We start from the raw sequence: 22,526 nt of genomic DNA, 5'->3' as shown, positions 1-22,526 counted from the left end.
ATATTCATACTGCCGGGATGCGAGCTGCCCAAGCAAAATATGAGGCGCTGTTTCTCCTATTTGCATTGGGCAGTGGAGGTGGCCCAGGACAGAAAGGTCAGAGTGGGAGGGGGAGTTCAAGTGTTTGGCATCCGGGAGATCGCGTCAGCCAAGGCTTGACCAATTTGGGTCGGCTCTTTTAACTCTGACATGTATCCAGTATTCAATGAAAACAAATTTGAAACAGTGACTGATAATTTATATTGAACACATTTGGAAAAATGCCTGTGTAACACAGTTCACACAGATTTTCTCCGCAAATTCAAAACGTGTTTTTGCTGAATTTCAGAAAAACACAAGGTGCTGGAGCAACTACAATCAGTACCTTGTCCAACTACCACATCTTTTCCAGCTTGTCTCTCCCCCCCCCCCCCCCCCCCCCAACTGCATAATCAGTCTATCAGTCTGAACAGGACCCCAACTCAAAACGTCACATAGAAACATAGAAAATAGATGCAGGAGTAGGCCATTTGGCCCTTCGAGCCTGCACCCCCATTCAATATGATCTTGGCTGATCATCCAACTCAGTATCCTGTACCTGCCTTCTCTCCATACCCCCTGATCCCTTTAGCTACAGGGGCAACATCTAACTCCCTCTTAAATATAGCCAATGAACTGGCCTCAACTACCCTCTGTGGCAGAGAGTTCCAGAGATTCACCACTCTGTGTGAAAAATGTTTTTCTCCTAAAGGATTTCCCCATTATCCTTAAACTGTGACCCCTTGTCCTGGACTTCCCCAACATCGGGAACAACCTTCCTGCATCTAGCCTGTCCAAACCCTTAAAATCAGTCTGGTGAACCTTCTCTGTACTCCCTCTATGGCAAGAATGTCTTTCCTCAGATTAGGAGACCAAAACTGTACGCAATACTCCAGGTGTGGTCTCACCAAGATCCCGTACAACTGTAGTAGAACCTCCCTGCTCCAATACTCAAATCCTTTTGCTATGAATGCTAACATACCATTTGCTTTCTTCACTGCCTGCTGCACCTGCATGCCTACTTTCAATGACTGGTGTACCATGACACCCAGGTCTCATTGCATCTCCCCTTTTCCTAATCAGCCACCATATAACCTCACATTTATCCACATTATCCAACCTATCCAAGTCACCTTGCAGCCTCCTAGCATCCTCCTCACAGCTAACACTGCCCCCCAGCTTCGTGTCATCCGCAAACTTGGAGATGTTGCATTCAATTCCCTCGTCCAAATCATTAATATATTTTGTAAATAGCTGGGGTCCCAGCACTGAGCCTTGTGGCACCACACTAGTCACTGCCTGCCATTCTGAAAAGGACCCGTTTACTTCTACTCTTTGCTTACTGTTTGCCAGCCAGTTTTCCATCTACATCAATACTGAACCTCCAATACCGTGTGCTTTCAGTTTGTATACTAATCTCTTATGTGGGACCTTGTCGAAAGCCTTCTGAAAGTCCAGATATAACACATCCACTGGTTCTCCCTTATCCACTCTACTAGTTACATCCTCGAAAAATTCTATAAGATTTGTCAGACATGATTTACCTTTCGTAAATCCATGCTGACTTTGTCCAATTATTTCACAACTTTCCAAATGTGCTGCTATCCCATTTTTAGTAACTGACTCTAGCAGTTTCCCCACTACCGATGTTAGACTAACTGGTCTGTTATTCCCCGTTTTCTCTCTCCCTCCCTTCATAAAAAGTGGGGTTACATTAGCTACTCTCCAATCCTCAGGAACTACTCCAGAATCTAAAGAGTTTTGAAAAATCATCACTAATGCATCCACTATTTCTGGGGCTACTTCCTTAAGTACTCTGGGATGCAGCCTATCTGGCCCTGGTGATTTATCAGCCTTTAATCCATCCAATTTACCAAACACCACTTCCCAGCTAACCTGGATTTCACTCAGTTCCTCCATCTCATTTGACCCTGCTATTTCCGGCAGATTATTTACGGAACCAAAGTAGTTATTCAATTGGTCTGCCATGTCCTTTTTCCCGATGATCAATTCACCTGTTTCTGACTGCAAGGGACCTACATTTGTTTTAACTAATCTCTTTCTCTTCACATATCTATAAAAACTTTATACCTATCCCTTTCCCCATCACATATGCTATCTAACCTACCAGGTTACTCCAGCACTGTTTTTTTTTAAGATTCTAGCGTCTGCAGGAATGCAGGTAGGGCAAGGAAGTCTCTCCCTTAGTCTTATTTCAGCCAAGGTTTGGGTCAATAGAACACGATAAAGTTTACTAACCATATCAGAAGTTCTGATCCAAAGTATGTCTGACAAAGCACTGAACAGACTGTAATTTCCTATTATACACCTTACCTTTGTTGAAAAACGCAGCAAGATTTATAAACAATTTTTGACATGTTTTAATTCTTGGTCACGATTTTGTTCATCCATGATTTGTGGAAGACAAATTATGAATTTCTTTTTTCTTTTTTTTGAAATGTGTATCATACAAACCTCATTTTCTTTCATGTTTTATCCATCACAATTTTCAGAGACTTTTTTTGCCACCAAATCCGACTTAGTTACTCTCATTAGGTTTACGCAGGGCTCTCACTTAACTGAAGTTGGCTTACAGGTACAGCAGGCAGTGAAGAAAGCTAATGGAATGTTGGCCTTCATAACAAGACTATTTCAGTATAGGAGTAAAGAGGTTCTTCTGCAGTTGTATATGGCTCTGGTGAGACCACATCTGGAGTATTGTGTACAGTTTTGGCCTCATAATTTGAGGTAGGACATCCTTGTGATTGAAGCAGTGCAGCATAGGTTCACGAGATTGATCCCTGAGATGGCGGGATGGTCATATGAGGAAAGATTGAAAAGGCTAGGCCTGTATTCACTGGAGTTTAGAAGGAGGAGGGGGAATCTTATAGAAACATACACAATTATAAAAGGACTGGACAAGCTAGATGCAGGAAAAATGTTCCCAATATTGGGCGAGTCCAGAACCAGGGGCCATAGTCTTAGAATAAAGGGGAGGTCATTTAAGACTGAGGTGAGAAAAAAAACGTTTTCACCCAGAGAGTTGTGAATTTATGGAATTCCCTGCCAGAGAGGGTAGTGGAGGCCAAGTCACTGGATGGATTTAGAGAGAGTTAGTTAGAGCTCCAGGGACTAGCGGAGTCAAGGGATATGGGGAGAAAGATACGGGTTATTGATAGGGGACGATCAGCCATGATCACAATGAATGGTGGTGCTAGCTTGAAGGGCTGAATGGCCTCCTCCTGCACCTATTTTCTATGTCTATGTCTATATCGACGGGTAGAGCTTTAAAAGGGCCCGTCTACGAGTTTACCCAAGAGCTCTCCCGAGTTTTAAAAGAATCAAACTCGTGGTAAGTACGTAGAATGTATGTAGCGGGTACGTCGGAGCTCGGGACATCTCTTAGTGGCTCGTAATGCTAATGGCAGGCACTCGGGAAACGCGGTAAGCTCGTGAAGATTTTTCAACATGTTGAAAAATGTCTACGAGAGCCCCGAGAACCTACGAACGCCTATTACCGTAATTTTTCGAGTTCGAATCAGGGGAAACTCGGAAGAACTCTTGAATTACCTCGTACAGTGGGACAGGCCCTTTAGGCTTAAGTAGCTACCAATAATGAAAATCAAGATAAATAAATAAGCAGAATTGAAAAAAACACCGATTTGAAAGGATCATAGGGCTGGAGGAGGTTACAGTGATAGTGATGGACAAAATGGCAGGGTGATCTAAAAGACAGGACACATAAATCAAGTAATTATTCATGTTTTTGTAATATGGATGATATTTGAAGTTTATTTCCAGAAATAGCTTAACGATTGAAAGCTTTAATTTTCTGCTGATTCTAATTATACCAAAAAGAAATTAGCTGCTCAAGAACAGCAGCTAGGTTTGCACCAGTGCAGAAAAACAGATAAATAACATGACAGATGAAGGGCATGATAAATAAAGGTTGAACAGGTTGAATCTAAACCCTTTCTAATAATGCAACAATATTAAAAAAGATTGACAGGGTGGCTGCTGAAAATATGTTGCTCCTAGTTAAGTCTAGATCTATGAACAATTTCACAATAAGAAATCACTCATTTAGCATGGATTAGAACAGTTGTTCATCTTAAGAATTCTCTACTTGAGAGAACATTGGAAGTGAGGTCATTGAATATATTCAAGGCAGAGAAGTGGGTGCAGGAAAATAGTATTGAGGCCGATGGCTGAGCAGCCATAATCTTATGGAATGGCAGAGCAGATCTTCGTGGACATCTAGCCTATGCAGCCTATTCCTGCTCCTGTTTCTTATTTACATCTTGGAAAGAAATACATCAATGGATCACTTAAACAGGGCATGGCCTGGATATAAAGTAAAAGTGAAAATAATGCTCCTGATCCAGACTTGTAATCAACCATTAATCATCTAATAAACATCCAATATTCTCATGTGCATCTTAGATCCGTCACAATTTATAATTTCAATAATTTGTACTGCAACCATGTCTCAAAATAATTCAGATAAGTACAATCAGACAAACTATTTAAAATACACCATGCCAAAAAACTAAGGTTAGGCGACAAAGATTGGATTAAATTGCTTAAAACAACATCCCAGAAGAAATCCAGAATCCGCTGTTAGTGATGCTGAGCGGTATTTTCCTAGATTCTCCAGAGTAATTTAAGACGACTGAAATGGATTGATAAGAACTTCAGATTACACAAAAACAATGCAAACGCTACAGTTCTTTTTTATTTCAATATCAGAATCTACAAAATGTGAAGATTCTCGTTCTGAATTATCCCATGGTTTTAAAACTCTTTTCATATTTAATGAAAATGAGCGGTGCAGGCTCAAAGGGCTGAATGGCCTACTCGTGCACCTATTTTCTATGTTTCTATATCTTACTTCCAATCTTTGCTCTTGCTAACTTGTTTGAATATCTTTAAACGAAATAGGATTTTTTTCCCCCTCTTTATAAGAATTGGTCAATTTTACATTTTTTCCCCAATGTGCTCATTGAAGGCAAAATTGCCCCAAAACAAGAGATTTTTATTGGAGAACTGATGACCAATCGCAGTCAACAGAAAAGGAAAAGTACATGTTCCAGAGACTTCACAATCTTTGCGAGTAACTTTATTTGAGGGACTCAACGAGCTTCATTCATCTCATGGTTAACAGAAAATCAGACCAAAGTATTGGATACAAAACCAGTTTGATATTTAATTAAAAAAAATGACAACAACAAATATTGTAATTCCTCTGTGCTTCTCCAAACGAGCATCCTATATTGCCCTGGGTAGAAGAGTAGTGTTGAGCCAATCCATCAACTTTGTACTGCATTGCAAATGTTTAAAAAAATACCATTTACTTTTTGCTGTAATTTGAATAGCTATTCATTTGTCACATATTAAAAAATCTGCATTGGAACTGCTCAAAAAGATTTACAAAGAAGACAACTGAAAATTAAAAGTCAACAGGTGAAATGTTTTAATATTTTATGATCAATATGGTAGAACAAATTGAGATTTTCACATCATGAAAAGACATGGCTACCATTTCTGAAATGTGCAGAATCTCTAATTAGCAATCAATAAGAATAGCCATACCTGGGGTTTCCTCGCAGTGCAGCATGATGGAGAGCATTGAAACCATTATTGTTGGTGATTGTTACATCTGCACCCGATTCAATCAGCACAGAGAGCATATCATCCCGTTTTTTGCTTATTGCATCATGAAGAGGTGTGTCACCTTCAGAGTCCTGCAGAAATAATAATACATTATGAATGCCGCCAGGACGAGGAAGAAACAAGCTTGTGGAGAAATAAATTCGTTTGATGTAAATATATCATTTTTAAAGGATACTTCAAAGTGTTACTAATATAGGCTGTTGTGTCTTTCCTCATAAAAAAATATCAAACTGTATTAAAAAATGTTTGGAACCACATGTTTAAGAACAGTATTACCGAAAATCTACTGACCAAAATCACTTGAGTTTTCCGAAAAACAGCCAAATATATTAAATGAAATTTTGTTCATAATATTCCCCAAACCATACAAAATGTTTTATGATGACCTAATTCAAAACAAATTGTCAACAAATCACAGGATGTTTCTCTGAAAGTATCATGAAAAATATTTGGTGATTAAAAACTAGGAAATAAACTGCCAAAGTTGCCAAGAACATTACATTTAAATTGAGATTGCTTGAAGTGAAAAATGAAGTAAAAACAAAGAAAATGGTATTCTTAAAAAGTGTGTAAAGTGAATTAAATACACTTACAATTCCTTACAATATAAAAAGATGGGAAAAGTCTAAGCCCTGCATGAGGATTAAACAATGTTTATACAGAATTTAAATTTTAATCTCTCACCCTGTCGATACTATTACTCGCCACAATCATTGACATTTTATTTTAGCCACATTACACCACATACGGTTTATTACCCTTTTGCAAAATGTATGTTCTATATCAGGGTTCAGCCATTGACACGAATATATGTAGTATTCTTTAAAAGACTACCACTTGAATGTTAAATTAATGACATTTAGAGCTTTTGTAAAAAAAAAAAACTCACTTAAAATGAATTTCATTTTCTTTAAAATCAACATTAGTTTTAGAATTAATGACCAACTGTATTATCTCAACAATAAATGCCAAGAGTTGTGAACCAAAAATAGTACACAGCAAATCTTTTACACTTCCATTTGAACACTTAAGGGCCTGTCCCACTTACGTGTCCTTGGCACGCAAATTACACGACCTCGTGGTCGCGTTGAGACGCACGGGCATCGTATGGCCGCGCGGGGCCGGTCCTACTTAGAAGCGCAGGGGGGTATGTAGTTGTGCGCGACATCACGCGGGGCTCCAAAATGTTTGTAGTGAACAAAATCTTTGCGCGCCAACGGCCTGTCGCGGAACTGACGGCCAAAATGGGACAGGCCCAAGACCCTGGCGCGATGCAACGTCTCACCTTCAACAGCAGCAGAAGCAGGCAAACGATCGCCGAACTCGGCCTGGGGCTCACGGCCGTTGCGGTCCGGATCCGCCCAAACTTCTACTCCCAGAGCAGGGCCAAGAAAATTGAAGATAGACACAAAATGCAGGAGTAACTCAGCGGGACCAGCAGCATCTCTGGAGAGAAGCAATGGGTGATGTTTCGGGTCAAGACCCTTCTTTTCAGACTGAAGAAGAGTCTCGACACGAAACGTCACCCATTGCTTCTCTCCAGAGATGCTGCCGGTCCTGCTGAGTTACTCCAACTTTGGATCCATTTTCAAATGACATCACGCGCTCCAGACGGCTGTGCGTACGCATGAAATCGTGCCCGACCTTCGCGGGACCGTTGCGACTCAACGCAACCACAAGGTCGCGTAATTTGTGTGCCAAGGACACATGTGGGAAAGGCCCTTTAGGCAATACAATGCATTCTTACCTGGAGGCTTGGGTGGCATCCAAGATCGAGTAAAGTCTTGACAACTTGCAAATGACCTTTATTTACAGCAATGTGCAATGGAGTCTGTCTCCGTTTATTCCGAGCATTTAGATCGGCTCCTCCTCTGTGTAAAACATCAATAACTGCTCCTTCATCCCCAAATGATGCGTGGTGAACAGCTCGGTCCCCATCTTTATCCTTTAATAGATATAAAAAATATATATTGCAAATAAGTTATGTACTGTATTGCAAACATTTTTTTTTAATAACACAATTTGGTAATACACCATTCTTCAATCACAGTACATTTTAATCATTTCTGAATTATTTGCCAACACTTCCAACAGGAAACACTTAGTCATCTGCAAAACACTGACTAAAATAAAAAATATTCTCAAGATTTTCCTGGATAGATACGTATGCTTTCAATGGAAGTTAAATGAAAAATTATAAACATGCACCTAGATCTCTGCAATACATCCAATACATCACAATCAATGCCTTCATTTACAGAAAGAAAAATGAATTAAGCCAAAAGTTTATTATTCTTTTTGTATTTGTTCTATTTTCAAGGTTCAACCGAAGACACAAGTATATGAAGTATTCTTTAAAAGACTATCAATGTGCTTGAATTAAACAAGAAAATTTGCAGAAAGCTCAAGTGTGTATGGAAATAATTGGGTAATTAATGATGCACATTATCATCTCCACAAGACAGATTATGGATCAAATCTGGCAAACATCACAGTGCCCTCCATAATGTTTGGGACAAAGACCCATCATTTATTTATTTGCCTCTGTACTCCACATTTAAGATTTGCAATACTATCTAAATGGCGTCAAGTTGGGAAAAGGGGATGTACAAGGGGATCTGGGGGTCCTTGTACATCACTCTATGAAAGTAAGCATGCAGGTACAGCAGGCCGTGAAGAAAGCGAATGGCATGTTGGCCTTTATAACACGAGGAATCAAATATAGGTCCTAAGAGGTCCTTCTTGCAGTTGTACAGAGCCCTAGTGAGACCACACCTGGAGTATTGTGTGCAGTTTTGGTCCCCTAATTTGAGGAACGACATTCTTGCTATTGAGGGAGTAGGTTTACAAGGTTAATTCCCGGGATGATGGGACTGTCATATGCTGAGAACATGGAGCGGCTGGGCTTGTATACTCTGGAGTTTAGAAGGATGAGAGGGCATCTCATTGAAACATATAAGATTGTTAAAGGCTTGGACACGCTAGAGGCAGGAAACATGTTCCCGATGTTGGGGGGGTTCCAGAACCAGGGGCCACAGTTTAAGAATAAGGAGTAAGCCATTTAGAACGGAGACGAGGAAACACTTTTTCTCCCAGAGAGTGGTGAGTCTGTGGAATTCTCTGCCTCAGAGGGTGGTGGAGGCAGGTTCTCTGGATGCTTCCAAGAGAGAGCTAGATAGGGCTCTTAAAAATAGCAGTCAGGGGATATGGGGAGAAGGCAGGAATGGGGTATTGATTGGGTATGATCAGCCATGATCACATTGAATGGCGGTGCTGGCTCGAAGGGCCAAATGGCCTACTCCAGCACCTATCATCTATTGTCTAAATATCACATGTGGTTAAAGAGCACATTGTCAGATTTTAATAAAGGCCATTTTTATACATTTTGGTTTCACCAAGTAGAGATTACAGCAGCGTTCATACATCGTCACCACATTTCAGGGCACCATAATGTTTGGGACACATGGCTTCACAGATGTTTGTAATTGCTCAGGTATGTTTAATTGCCTCCTTAATTAAAGAGCTCTTTAATTAAGGTTCGGCTTAGGTTTACCAAAATCAACTGTTTGGAACATCATTAAGAAGAAAGTGAGCACCGGTGAGCTTACTAATCGCAAAGGGACTGACAGGCCAAGGAAGACCTCCACAGCTGATGACAGAAGAATTCTCTCTATAATAAAGAAAAATCCCCGAACACCAGTCCGACAGATCAGAAACATTCTTCAGGAGTCAGGTGTGGATTTGTCAATGACCACAGTCCGCGGAAGACTTCATGAACAGAAATACAGAGGCCACACTACAAGATGCAAACCACTGGTTAGCTACAAAAATAGGATGGCCAGGTTACAATTTGCCAAGAAGTACTTAAAAGAGCAACCCCAGTTCTGGAAAAAGGTCTTGTGGACAGGTGAGATGAAGATTGACTCATTTCAGAGTGATGGCAAGAGCAAAGTATGGAGGAGGGAAGTAACTGCCCAAGGTCCAAAGCATACCACCTCATCTGTGAAACACGTTGGAATGAATAAGTTTATTGGCCAAGTATTCACATACAAGGAATTTGCCTTGGTGCTCCGCCCCCCGGTGACAACGTGGTGACAGTTAAGAATGATACATAAAACATTAAACATGAATAATAAAACATTATTGATTAAACATGTGAATTAAATAAAATACCCGAGCAAAAGGAGGCTACAGACTTTTGGTTATTGAGCTACTACTCGTGGAAAAAAGCTGTTTATGTCTGGCTGTGGCAGCTTTGACAGTCCGGAATCGCCTTCCAGAGGGAAGTGAGAGGGGTCAGAGATGATCTTGCCCGCTCGCTTCCTGGCCCTTGCAGTGTACAGTTCGTCAATGGAGGGAAGGTTGCAGCCAATAACCTTCTCAGCTGATCGGACGATTCGCTGCAGCCTCAGGATGTCGTGCTTGGTGGCTGAGCCAAACCAAACCATGATGGTTTAGGTGAGGACAGACTCTACGATGGCAGTATAGAATTGGACCATCATTGCCCGTGGCAGATTGTGCTTCCTCTGTTGTGCCTTTTTGACTGTGGAGTTGATGGTAGCCCCGCCCCCCACTTAAGGTCCTTGAAGATGATGGTTCCCAGGAACTTAAAAGACTCCACAGATGTGACTGTTGACGATGGTGATGGGAGGGGGAGCTCTCCTAAAGTCTACAACCAATTCCACTTTCTTAAGAGCATTGAGCTCCAGGTTTTTGCGATGGCACCAGGACGCCAGCTGTGACACTTCCTGTGTGTAGGCAGATTTCTCCCCATCCTGGATCAGTCCAATCAGGGTGCTGTTGTCCGCAAACTTGAGAAGCTTGACAGAGGAGTCAGTGGAGGAGCAGTCATTGGTGTAGAGAGAGTAGAAGAGAGGGGAGAGTACGCAGCCTTGCGGTGCTCCTATGCTGAGGGTTTGTGGGTCCGAGATGTGCTTTCCCAGCCTCACATGCTGCTTCCTGTCTGTCAGGAAGCTGGTGATCCACCGACAGAGGGGTACAGGAACAGTAAACTCAGAAGGTTTGGAGTGTAGTAGCTCTGGCACAATGGTGTTGAATGCAGAGCTAAAATCAACACACAAAATCCTCGCATAGGTTCCCTGGTGGTCTAGGTGCTGGAGGATGAACTGCGTCATCCACGGATCTATAGGCCCGATATGCAAACTGCAGAGGGTCCAGTTTGTGATATTTTTCAGCTTGTCCAGCACAAGCCTTGCAAAGGTCTTCATGACTACAGTACGACAGGCCTGTAGACATTAAGACCAGTAATCCTTGCCTTTTGGGGTACAGGGACAATAGTGGAGACTTTCAAGCAGGCAGTGATAGTACAGGTTTGCAGGGACTGGTTGAAAATGTCTATGTAGACCGGTGCCAGTTGTTCGGCACAGAGCTGCGAGTAGCGTCGTTGGTCAGCTGACGATTGTCCAAAGAGCGGGGGGCTTTCCTCTTGTAGCTGGTGATTTCTTGCAAGCCCTTCCAAACTGAAGAAGCTTCACTAGCTGAGAACGTGCTCCTCAACTTCTCAGAGTACCTCTCCTTGGCAGCTCTGATTCCTCTTCTCAGCTTGCACTTGGCCTGCATGTAGAGGTCTGCATCCCCGCTCGATGCAGGAAAAATGTTCCCAATGTTGGGCGAGTTCAGAACCAGGGGCCACAGTCTTAGGATAAAGGGGAGGTAATTTAAGACTGAGGTGCGAAAAAACTTTGTCTCCCAGAGAGTTGTGAATTTATGGAATTCCCTGCCACAGAGGGCATTGGAGGCCAAATCACTGGATGGGTTTAAGAAACATGGGGCTAGTGGAGTCAAGGGATATAGGGAGAAGGCAGGCACGGGTTATTGATAGGGGACGATCAGCCATGATCACAATGAATGGCGGTGCTGGCTCAAAGGACCGAATGGCCTCCACCTGCACCTATTTTCTATGTTCCCTGTAGGCTTCCTCTTTAGACTGTCGGAGGTATCTGAGTTCTGCAGTAAACCAGGGCTTGTTGTTGTTGAAACAGGTCCGGGTCCTAGTTGGAATGCAACTGTCCTCACAAAAGCCGACATATGATGATACAGTGTCTGTATACTCATCGAGGCTTGTGGTCGCTTCCCTGAACACATTCCAATCCGTGCAGTCAAAGCAGGATTGTAGGTTCTCAATGTCCTCGCTTGTCCACCTTTTCATTGTTCTGACCACAGGCTTAGCAGATTTTAGTTTCTGCCTGTAGGTCGGAATAAGGTGAACCAGACAATGATCAGAGAGACCCAGACCCACCCGGGGAAATGAGCGATATGCGTTCTTGATTGACGTGTAACAGTGGTTAAATGTTCTCTCCCCTCTGGTGGGGCAGGTTACATGAAGTTTGTACTTTGGAAGGTCATGGCTAAGGTTAGCTTTGTTAAAGTCCCCCAAAACAATGACCATGGAGTAGGGAAGTCACTTGCTACCCTCATTACTTGGTCAGCGAGTTGCTGTGACAGGATTAAAGAAACTGTGACAAGATTAAAGAAACTCCCAAAGTTTTTTTATATTGAGAGGATAAAACTAGAGGATAATGAGGGAGAAGGATAAAGTAGGGAATTTGTTTGGAGTCTGGAGGTAGGTGAGGTACTAAACAAATACTTTGCATCTGTATTCACCAAGGTGTAGGACATGGAGTACAGCGAAATCAATGTGAACAAAATTAATATGCAAGGACAGTATGAGATTACGGAGGGGGTGGTTTTTGGACTATTGAAAACATTAAGGTGGATAAATCCCCCAGGACCTGATGGGATATACCGGATATACAATTCATAGAATGACCCTTAACAGCATTTATGTAGAGGGAGATATGGGGTCTTAGTCCATAACTCCCTGAAAGTGGCAACACTGGTAGATAGTGTTAAAGACGGCATATGGTATGTTTGCTTTCATAGGTCAGGATATTGAGTACAAGAACCAGGAAGTTATGATGCAGTTTTATTAAATGGTGAAGCTGCAAATGGAGCCATGTGTCCACTTCCAGTTGCCCCATTATAGGATGCGGAGGCTTTGGAAAGTATATAGCTGAGGTTTACCAGAATTATGCCGCATTAGGGGGTATTAGCTACACAGAGAGGTTGGTCAAACTTGAATTGTTTTCTCTGGAACATCGGAGGTTGCAAGAAGACCCGATAAAAGTAAGAGAAATTATGAGAAACATTGATAGGGTAGACAGTCTGAATAGTTTAGCAGGATGAAAAATCAAATACTAGAGGGCATGGCTTTAAGTTGAGACGGGCAAAGTTTAAAGAGGATGTGCAGGGTATTGCTTTATACAAAGCGGGAGGCGAGTGCTGGGGGTGGTGGTTGATGCAGAAACGTTTGTGAGATTTACAAGACTTTTGGATAGGCACATGCATATGTAGGGAATGTATTAAAGGTAGACACAAAATGCTGGTGTAACTCAGTGAGACAGACAGCATCTCTGGAGAGAAGGAATGGGTGACGTTTTGAGTCGAGACCCTTCTTCTGTTTGAAGAAGGGTCTCAACCCAAATCGTCACCCATTCCTTCTCTCCAGAGATGCTGCCTGTCCCGCTGTCACTCCAGCATTTTGTGTCTACCTCCGATTTAAACCAGCATCTGCAGTTCTTTCCTACACAGGGAATGTAGCATATGGGTTATGTGCAGGTAAATAAATGATGGTCGAAGCATCACGTTCGGCACAGACATTGTGGGCCAAAGGACCTGTTCTGTGTTGTGCTGTTGTCACATAATTTGCATTTTAACAACAAGGGTAGAAAAAACACTGTGGGCCAGGGGGTACAATGTGAACCACACCAACTGGATGGTTCTGGAGTGCTGGAGTAACTCAGCAGACTGAATTAGTCTGAAAAAGGGTCCCGATCCATATTTTACGGATCAAAACCTTTACATATGTTGGAGAGTGTCTGTACATTCCCAAAGTGCAACAACTCACATTTGTCTAGATTAAACTTGATCTGCCTCTTTCTTCTTCATCCAAATCTGCAACTGATCAGTTTTCTCTGATAGCCTTTTTCATTGTCCACAACTCCAGCAATTTGTGTCATCTACAAATTTATTAACCAATCCATCCACATTTTCATCAAAAAACATTTATATACATCACAAACAAGAGATCCCCTCACTGATAGCTGCAGAGCACCACTGGTGACTGATCTCCAAGCCACAATGACACCTTTCAGCTTCATGCTATTATTCTGCACTATCCCTAATCTCTTGATTCCCATGCTCAAGCATGTTATTACAGTATTTTGTAATTATATCCTTCATGGTCGATTCCAGCTTTTTCCGTACTATTGATGTTAAGTTAACAGGTGAGCAATTCCCAGATCATTTTGCATTTCAATGCTGTTTAGGGTCTTGCCATTAACTGCATAAATTCTCCTTACAATCAACCTCCCAATCAGGTTAAACTCCCTGTCTGCCATTTCTCTGCCCATTTCTGCAGCTGATCAATATCCCGTTGCATCTTCTGACAGCATTCCTCAGTCTGCAATTTCTCCAATTTTGGTGTAACCAGCGAACTTATTCACCAACCTATCTACTGGAGAGACAGCTGACGGCAGGGAAAGACAGCACCCAGGACAGGCTCGGTGAGCACCCGTCTATGTCTTTCGTAAGAAAGACACCCATCAATCGCTACAGAAAGGCCTAATGAAAAATATCCCCAGGAGATCCCGAGAGGAGGATGAGATCTCCAATAGGACGGACGACCCACGCAAACGACCTGACTACGAGTATAAGATACATTCGCGGAAAGCTATGTAAGAACCACCGTGGCCTAAAAATCCATCAGGCAAGAATGAAATGCTCGGAGAAGCAGAAAGAGGTGCAGCGAACAGGCCTTGAACCTGGTGAGACGCAGGAGGAGCCCGGCCAGGACTCACCCCACAGAGCCCAGTCCCTCCACGCAACTAGAGTCTCCCAACCCCTGCAGAGTAGTTCCACAGCAACAGATTGAGTTACCCCAGATAGCAACCGGAATGAATGGCTAAAGTTTGACAAAGACGTGACCAACATCATTCAAGCCACAGCCAAAGGAGATGATCGCCAACTCCAAACAATGACTGCCATCATAGTCAGTTATGCCTGCAAGATTTGGCCATCGCGAGAAAGGTATCACCAAGCCCACCACCTACACCATGAACCGCAGGGCCACCAAAACACACCAACTGCGGCTGGAGCTTCGAACCCTCAAAAACCACTACAAGACATCTACCGAGGAGAAGAAGCAAGCTTTGGCCGACCTATGAAACACCCTAAGGAAAAGGCTTATGACCCTCCACAGAGCAGAGTGGCATAGGAGAAGAGGAAGAGAGAGAGAGAGCTAGGAAGCAAGCTGCGTTCATTTCCAATCCCTTTGTCTTTACCAGGCGATTACTTGGGGACAAGCGCAGTGGCCGCCTCATGTGCTCGACAGGTGAAGTAAATCGCTTCCTCCATGACACCCCGAGCGATCCAATGAGGGAACAGGAGCTCGAACCCAACAAAGCTCTCATCAGCCCAGCCCCTCCCCACAACAGAGTTCAATCTGAGGGAGCCGAGTCTGAAGGAGGTCATCAAGGCGGCACTCTCAGCCTCTGCTCCATGCCCTAGTGGCGTACCATACATAGTGTACAAGTCTGCAATTTATCCCATCAGATAAAGCATAAAAAGAAATTTAATTTGACACCTAATTCACTTTCATATCTTCAGTATTAAAAAAGTTATGGCCATTTTCATACTCGGAAATTAGCATCTTGTTCCCTATTGCTTTTCCATTGACTTAACACAAAAGCTGTGATCGAGGACAGTCAAAAGCCCATAACTTTCTTAAAAATAAAGAGAGCTGAATGAAAATTTCAGTTATTATAGATTGATGCATTCTGAAACGAATATAAAACATCTTACTTGGATGACCTGAAATTAAAGCATATAATTAGTCAATTACAAAATTGACCGTTGTGACGGAAATAGCAATAAACACCCAGATTGCCTACAAAATTCAAAAATGTGATATTCTCAAGATCAGATCATATTATTATATTATCCGAATTGAACTCCAGGAGCTATTCCTTAGCCTGGACGATCAAGATCGCGTTGTAATTTTTGATAGCCATCTGCACCGTTTACTATACTAACGATTTTACTACCATCTGTCAGTTTACTACTAATGCCTTGTACATTCTCATCCAAACGGTTAATATCGATGGCAAACAGCAGTGGGCCTTGCATAGATCCCTGAGGCATACCACTAGTCATAGGCCTGCTATCTGAAAAAGAACATTCCACCACTATTAAATCTTCGCCAATTTACCTGAAACATATATCATCTGGTGCTTGATTCCTCTACTCTGCATAAAAGACTTTATGCATTCACCCTAACTATTAACCTCTTGATTTTATATACCTCTGCAAGATCACTCCTCATCCTCCTGCGTTTCAAGGAATAAAGTCCTAGCCTGCTCAACCTCTCCCTATAGTTCTGGCCCTCAATTCCTGCAAACAGCCACATAAATCTTGTCTGCTTAACAACATCCTTCCTATAGAGGGGTAATCAAAACTGACACAATACTCCAAATGCAGCCTCACTAACGTGTTGTACAACTGTAACAATAGCACCCCAACTTCGCTACTCAGTACTCTGACTGGTGAAGGCCAATGTTCTGAAAGTCTTATTGACCACCCTACCTACCTGTGACACTATTTTCAGGAACTATGTGCCTGCACTCCTGGATCCCTCTGTTCTACACCACTCCCCTAGGACCCTCCTAGTGGCTCTCCCCAATCTCATTTGTGCAGCTTTCTCCCCACCACCTCTTCATACTAAAAAAAGTCCCAACCCAAAACATTGTCTATCCATTCCCTCTGCAGACATTGCCTGACCTGCTGAGTTCTTCCGCCATGATTTGTTCAAGATTCCAGCATCTGCAATTCCTTGCGTCTCCATTGATTTTTTTGGGCTCATGTCAGAATTTTTCGAGCAAGGAACCAATATCCTGTACCACCAGTATCCATCCACCACACAGCAGTTAAATTCTGGAACAAACTTTCTGGTCCTTGCTAGAATACAATATATATACAGGACATATGCAGGAGAGATGTATCAGCAGAGCCATCCCCATCATCAAAGACCCCTACCACCCATCGCATGACATTTTCTCCATCCTGCCATCTGGGAAGAGGTACAGGAGCATTAGCTGCAAAACCAGCAGGATGCTCCTCAGCTTCTTCCCACAGGCTATAAGACTGCTAAATGGACTTTGCCCCCTGCCAAGTTTCGCGCACAAACCCCCAACCTGGACACACTGCAGCAGAGCCACTGTTGTGCCGCTGCCGATCGGAACGTCTGTTGAATGTTTAGTAGAGTGTTAAATTTGTTCATGATACATGTATTTTTTATTTCTATTTATTTTTAATGCACACTGAATGGACACTGGTTGAGCAACGTTTTTTTGTTTCCTCTGGGTATGCGAATACTCAGGAAATGACAATAAAGATATACAATATTTTTTATATACGAGAATATTTATATCATCCAAATAAACTTACCTCAACTTCCAAGTCAACACTGTGTTTGAGGAGAAGCTTCAGAACATCCACATGTCCATTCTGGCTAGCTGCCTGCATTGCAGTGTGTCCCGCACACTGACCATTCACCTGCAAGAATGAGAAAATAAAACAATAATTATCCATCATTCAAGTCAATAAACACTGTTCCATTAATAGTCTAAATTAACACTTTTATCTTGGCAACGTTTTCAACACAAATCACACTGAGAAATATATCGTTCTGAAAGGAGCAGCTGAACTAACTGTTGAAAACTTGAAATTGAGAAATCCATTCCATGTAAAGTTATTTCTGGATAGTACAAAATTAGTATTTTATAAAATATTCCAAAGAGGAATTTTAACATGGTCAATATACTCATTCTATGCCAGTAATGTCCTTCAAACAGTCATTTGTTTTATTACCAGTCTTTGTAAGCTTGACAGTATTAAACTTGCCAATAAAATAACTGCATTTTATCAACAAGTCACATCAGTCACCAGTGGGGTCATGGTCAAATGCCCCACTCAGAAACCTGTCCATGCAACAATCCAAGATTATATCAGAGAACTGTAATTGCTGTATTTAATAACCTAGAAGCAAATAATAAAAATCTGAAAATGTACAAAAGCAGAGCCGTTCAGATTACTAACTTGTCAGCACATTATATAATTTTTTTTCCCCGTTTTAATTTCAACAAAAATACACTGGTATGCTGGCAGGAATACATGTACGGTAAACACTCACATCAACATCTGGCCGTGCCATTATTTCTTCCACTTTTACAACATCACCATTGGCTGCAGCTTTAACAAGTTCTTCATTGATGTCTCCCGATTCTTGTGTTTCAAATAGTTTTTTCAATAGTTGCGACAAACGCTCTGATGATACAAAATATTGTGAATAAAATAATGAATCACAGCATTAAACCAATCTAATCAAACTTGTCAATTTCACTTAACTTGTTCACTTTCTCTTGATATAGTTCAAGAGTTGATAAATCAGCAGCTTGGATGATGATGACGCAACAGATAAAGGAAACATGTTGTTCAAGGGCCAAGACTGGTAATAAATTGTGAGGAGTTACCAGTCAAATGTAGAATAGAGACTGAATGAGAACATCCATCACACTGGAAGTCAGCAATCAAAGACAGTAAACCAGTGTAGGTTGGGAAACAGACAACAATGGAATTGAAAGTAATGTGATCTTCCAGCTCTCCACCTGTAGATATGTAGGCAATGACACATCAAGTACCCATCTAGGTACTTCAAGCCTTCTGCTTCCAATGCCCAGTCAGGCAGGAAGCTCATCTGTCGAGGTTTCTCAAACTTGTATACAACTCAGCCTCATCTATTCCAAAAGATAAAAGGGATCTCAAACCCAAACAACCTTTCTTGTAACAAAATTTCTCTAGGCCAGGAGCATCCCGATAACTCGTGATCTCCTCCACTAACCACCCCTCCCCCAATCTCCCCGTACCCCCCCCGGTCCAATTGCTCCCGACCTATGTCAAAAATACCTCACCGTCTGTTTATTGACTTCCATTTTCCTGACCCTTGTTCCATTATCTTTACTATGGGCGCAAACGCAAATTGGAGGAACAGCAAGCACCTCATATTTCGCTTGGGCAGCTTACAACCCAGCAGTACAAATATTGATTTCTCTAACTTCAAGAAATCCTTGCTTCCCCTCTCTCTCCGCTCCTCACCCACCCTAGTCATCGTACTAGTTTCACCGTCCTGTTGAGTTTCATTGTCTATATAGTTGTCTATATAATTGTCGTTGTCACGTAGCCAACGGCCAACAATGGGCTGTTTCCTTGAACATTGTTACCTTTTTGCATATCTTTCATTCATTCATTTGTTCTATAGCTCTCCATATCATAGTCCATTTCTTGTTTCCCTTTCCCCGACTCTCAGTCTAAAGGGATTTTGACACGAAACATCGCCTATTCCTTTTCTCCAGAGATGTTGCCTGGCCTGCTGGGTTACTCCAGCTTTTTGTGTCCATCTCCCTTCTATACTCCAGCTCATCATTACCCGTAATTCGTCCAACAACTTTGGTACCGTCGGTGAATTTAAAAATGGAATTGGAGCAGTGTCCGACTCCTTAGGCATGGGTATGGAATGAGGCAGAGCAAACAGTCCTCAGGTGCTCCTGTGTTTCTGGTTGTTTAGGGGGAAGTGTTGCCAATTCGTATCGACTGGTCTGTTGAAGAGGAAGTAGAGGATCCACTCGCATCTTGACTCTCTCACTAGGTGTTCTAGTGCATGAATGGCAAGTTAGGAGAGCATCAAGTTGTTAAAATACATGGCATGTTTATCTTAACACTGAAAGCGGATCGAATTTAAGAACTAGGAGGTTTTGTTACAGCCCTAAAGGCATTGAGGCCACACCTAGAATATTGTACAGAGTTCTGGTACCCTTACTTAAAAAATGAATTTAGCATTATTGGAGGCAGTCCTCATTCCTGGAATGAGGGGATTTGCCCTATCAAGAGAGGTTGGAGGGCTTGGGGTCTGAATTTCTTGGAGTTAGGAAGAGACGGGCACATTTTTTCAAACATACAAGATCCGAAGAGGCCATGACAGGGTAGAGGTTGAAATATTTTCAGATATTTTCACTGGGAAAGTCACAAGGGACATTAATAAAATCAGGCCAGTCCCTTAAAACTGAGGTGTATAGAAATGTCTTCTCTCAGAGAGAAGCAAATCTTTGAAATTCTTTGCACCGAGGATGAAGACCAGATCATTAGATATATTGAAGGCAGAGATAGATAAATGTTGTAAAATCAGGGAGTTGACGGTATGGGAACTGGCACAGAAGAGGTGTTGAGGCCAGACAGATAAGCCATGATACCACTGAAATGTAGACTTGAGAGGCAAGGAGGTCTACTCTTGCTACTACCTTGTGCTGTATGTGTTCTAAATTATGTGGATGATCATAATCCTACATTAAACTTTAACTGTTGACTAATTATTTTGCAGACCTAACATGATGGGATGAGTTTTAGATTCCTTGTACCCAAAATGTAATTGATATGAAATATTTTTTTTTACTCATTGCAGAGCTATCAAGTAGATGCAGCATTCTTCATTTTTATGTTAGAACCTCGTTTCACTTCCTTAAAATAATTCAGTCATTACTCCTGTTCTTCCTTAACAGATCAACTTGACTGCCCTTTAAACAGAATAAAAACAGAAAATGCTGGAATCAGTCAAAACATGGAGCCTTTGGCTTGAAACAATCTCAATTTATTTTTCCACAGATGATGCCTAATCTGCAAACTTCAAACATCTCAGATCCACTCCAAAGCAATGCTCACCTTAAAACCATACCTCAACATGTTCCTCCTTCACCTCCTCTTTTCAAAGAAAAAGAAACCAAACCTATCCTGTCTCTCCTTAAAATGTAACAATTCCATCACAGAAAACATCTGGTGAATCTCATCTGCACCCTCCCCACACAATCACATCCTTCCTATGGTGTGGTCATAAAAACGGCACATAGTATTTAAGTTGTGGCCTAAACATGCTGCATGAAGCTGCAGCAAGACTTTCCTGCTATTTCCACACTATGTTCCACAATGGACTTTATGATTACTTGTGAAGTATGCTAATTGAGGTATCAACTTGTAATCTTGGCTGAAAGGGAGTGAACAAAATGCAAAAAAGTAACATGGAACAAGAGATACAAATTAATACCATTTGTTCTGAAGCTTATACATACCACCAGAAGCATTGCTCACAGCAGATCCAGCCGATGCTACTTTAGTAACAGCAGCAGGGTTGTACGTCCAAGATGTCCCACATACTTCTACTTTCAGATCACTGTCAGAGTAAATCTGCTGCACACGCCCAACTTTCCCCAAAGTCTGCATTAAAACAAAAACAACAAAAAATACATAACATGTCCCGCAATTGCTGGGACCGTCAAAGGTGGATCGATGACACGCGTTACCCGAGACATTGGAAATTTAATCACATTCCACTTTGACAAAATATTGGATAAAGTATGCTTTATCATTCCAAACATGATCCCTAACTGGAAGTCAAGGATGAACCACTGCACGACCTGTATGGTATGATCTGCCTCGAAAGCACATAAAACAATGCTTTTCACTGTGTCTCAGTACATATAATAATAATAATAAATAATAAACCCACACCAGTACGAAAATAATGCAATAAAGACAGAAAAAGCTTGGAATACTCAGCAGGTTAGCCAGCAACTGAGGAGACTCTAAAGATGTAACATTTCAAAGGTAAAAGATCACCCTCAACAACTTCATTTTAATTTCTTCCCACTTTCTGCAGATTAAATGATGGAAACTCATCACTCCTGTCTCTTTGTTGGCTGCCTGGAACGGTTCTCGTTTTAAACCTACTCTGACATCGCCCTTCCCTCCCGACTCTTTCTTCGCTAAACTGACGACTGCATTGATGCTGTGTCTTGCAGTCACGTGAAACTCACAAATTTTACGACCTTTATCACCAACTTCCACGCTATCCTCAAGTTCAAATATCTTTGACACTTCTCTTCCTTTTCCAACTCGGGAGACAAATTATCAATATTTACTCCACTGATATTGGTTTATTATTGACACGTACTGGGATACGGTGAAAAACTTTGATGGCGTGCCATCCAGCCAAATCATATTATACACGAGTGCAATCAAACCACTGCACAGGTATAACAGGTAGTGAAAAAAAAAAACCATGGTGCAAAATATAGTATTAATTGTTATAGCATTACAGATACAGAGAACGTGCAGATTAAAAAAAATCTGAGGTAAAAAGGGATAATTTAGGAGATTGGGGCTGCAACCTTAACTTAAGAGGATGCTGTCCAATTGTCTAATAACAGTGGGAAGCTGTTCCTGAATCTGATTGCACGCCCGTTTGAGCTATCACCTGCTTACCTGCTTGCAAAACAGGGGAGAAGATGGAATAGCATGGATATAAATAGTTGTGCAGTCTGTGGAATTCTCTGCCTCAGAGGCGGTGGAGGCCGGTTCTCTGGATACTTTTAAGAGAGAGCTAGATAGGGCTCTTAAAGATAACGGAGTCAGGGGATATGGGGAGGAGGCAGGAACGGGGTACTGATTGGGGATGATCAGCCATGATCACGTTGAATGGCAGTGCTGGCTCGAAGGGCCGAATGGCCTACTCCTGCACCTATTGTCTATCAACAACGCCCTTGAGAACTGTTGGCAAATCAAATTGCGATGCATCCTGATAGCTGTGATAAATCCACTGACTCCCACAGCTACTTTGAAGGCGCCTTCTTCTTGTCACTCTCCTGTAAGTAAAC

General features: G+C 41.9%; 1 protein-coding gene across 1 annotated transcript in view; it reads right to left on the bottom strand.

The window, feature by feature from the left end:
• mib1 (MIB E3 ubiquitin protein ligase 1) overlaps window positions 1-22,526 on the bottom strand; it is a 127,200-nt gene that overhangs the window by 55,955 nt on the left and 48,719 nt on the right. The window contains exons 8-12 of the mRNA XM_055633435.1: window positions 20,943-21,087; window positions 17,960-18,093; window positions 17,215-17,322; window positions 7,439-7,636; window positions 5,611-5,762 (exon numbers count right to left, since the gene is read on the bottom strand). Coding sequence (XP_055489410.1) covers window positions 5,611-5,762; window positions 7,439-7,636; window positions 17,215-17,322; window positions 17,960-18,093; window positions 20,943-21,087 — 737 coding nt within the window. The remainder of the gene's footprint in view (window positions 1-5,610; window positions 5,763-7,438; window positions 7,637-17,214; window positions 17,323-17,959; window positions 18,094-20,942; window positions 21,088-22,526) is intronic.

The sequence above is a fragment of the Leucoraja erinacea genome, chromosome 4 (assembly GCF_028641065.1).
Source record: "Leucoraja erinacea ecotype New England chromosome 4, Leri_hhj_1, whole genome shotgun sequence".
NCBI classification, from domain to species: Eukaryota; Metazoa; Chordata; class Chondrichthyes; order Rajiformes; family Rajidae; genus Leucoraja; species Leucoraja erinaceus.
Note: the sequence above shows the minus strand (reverse complement) of the source record. Positions and strands in the feature narration are given on the sequence as shown.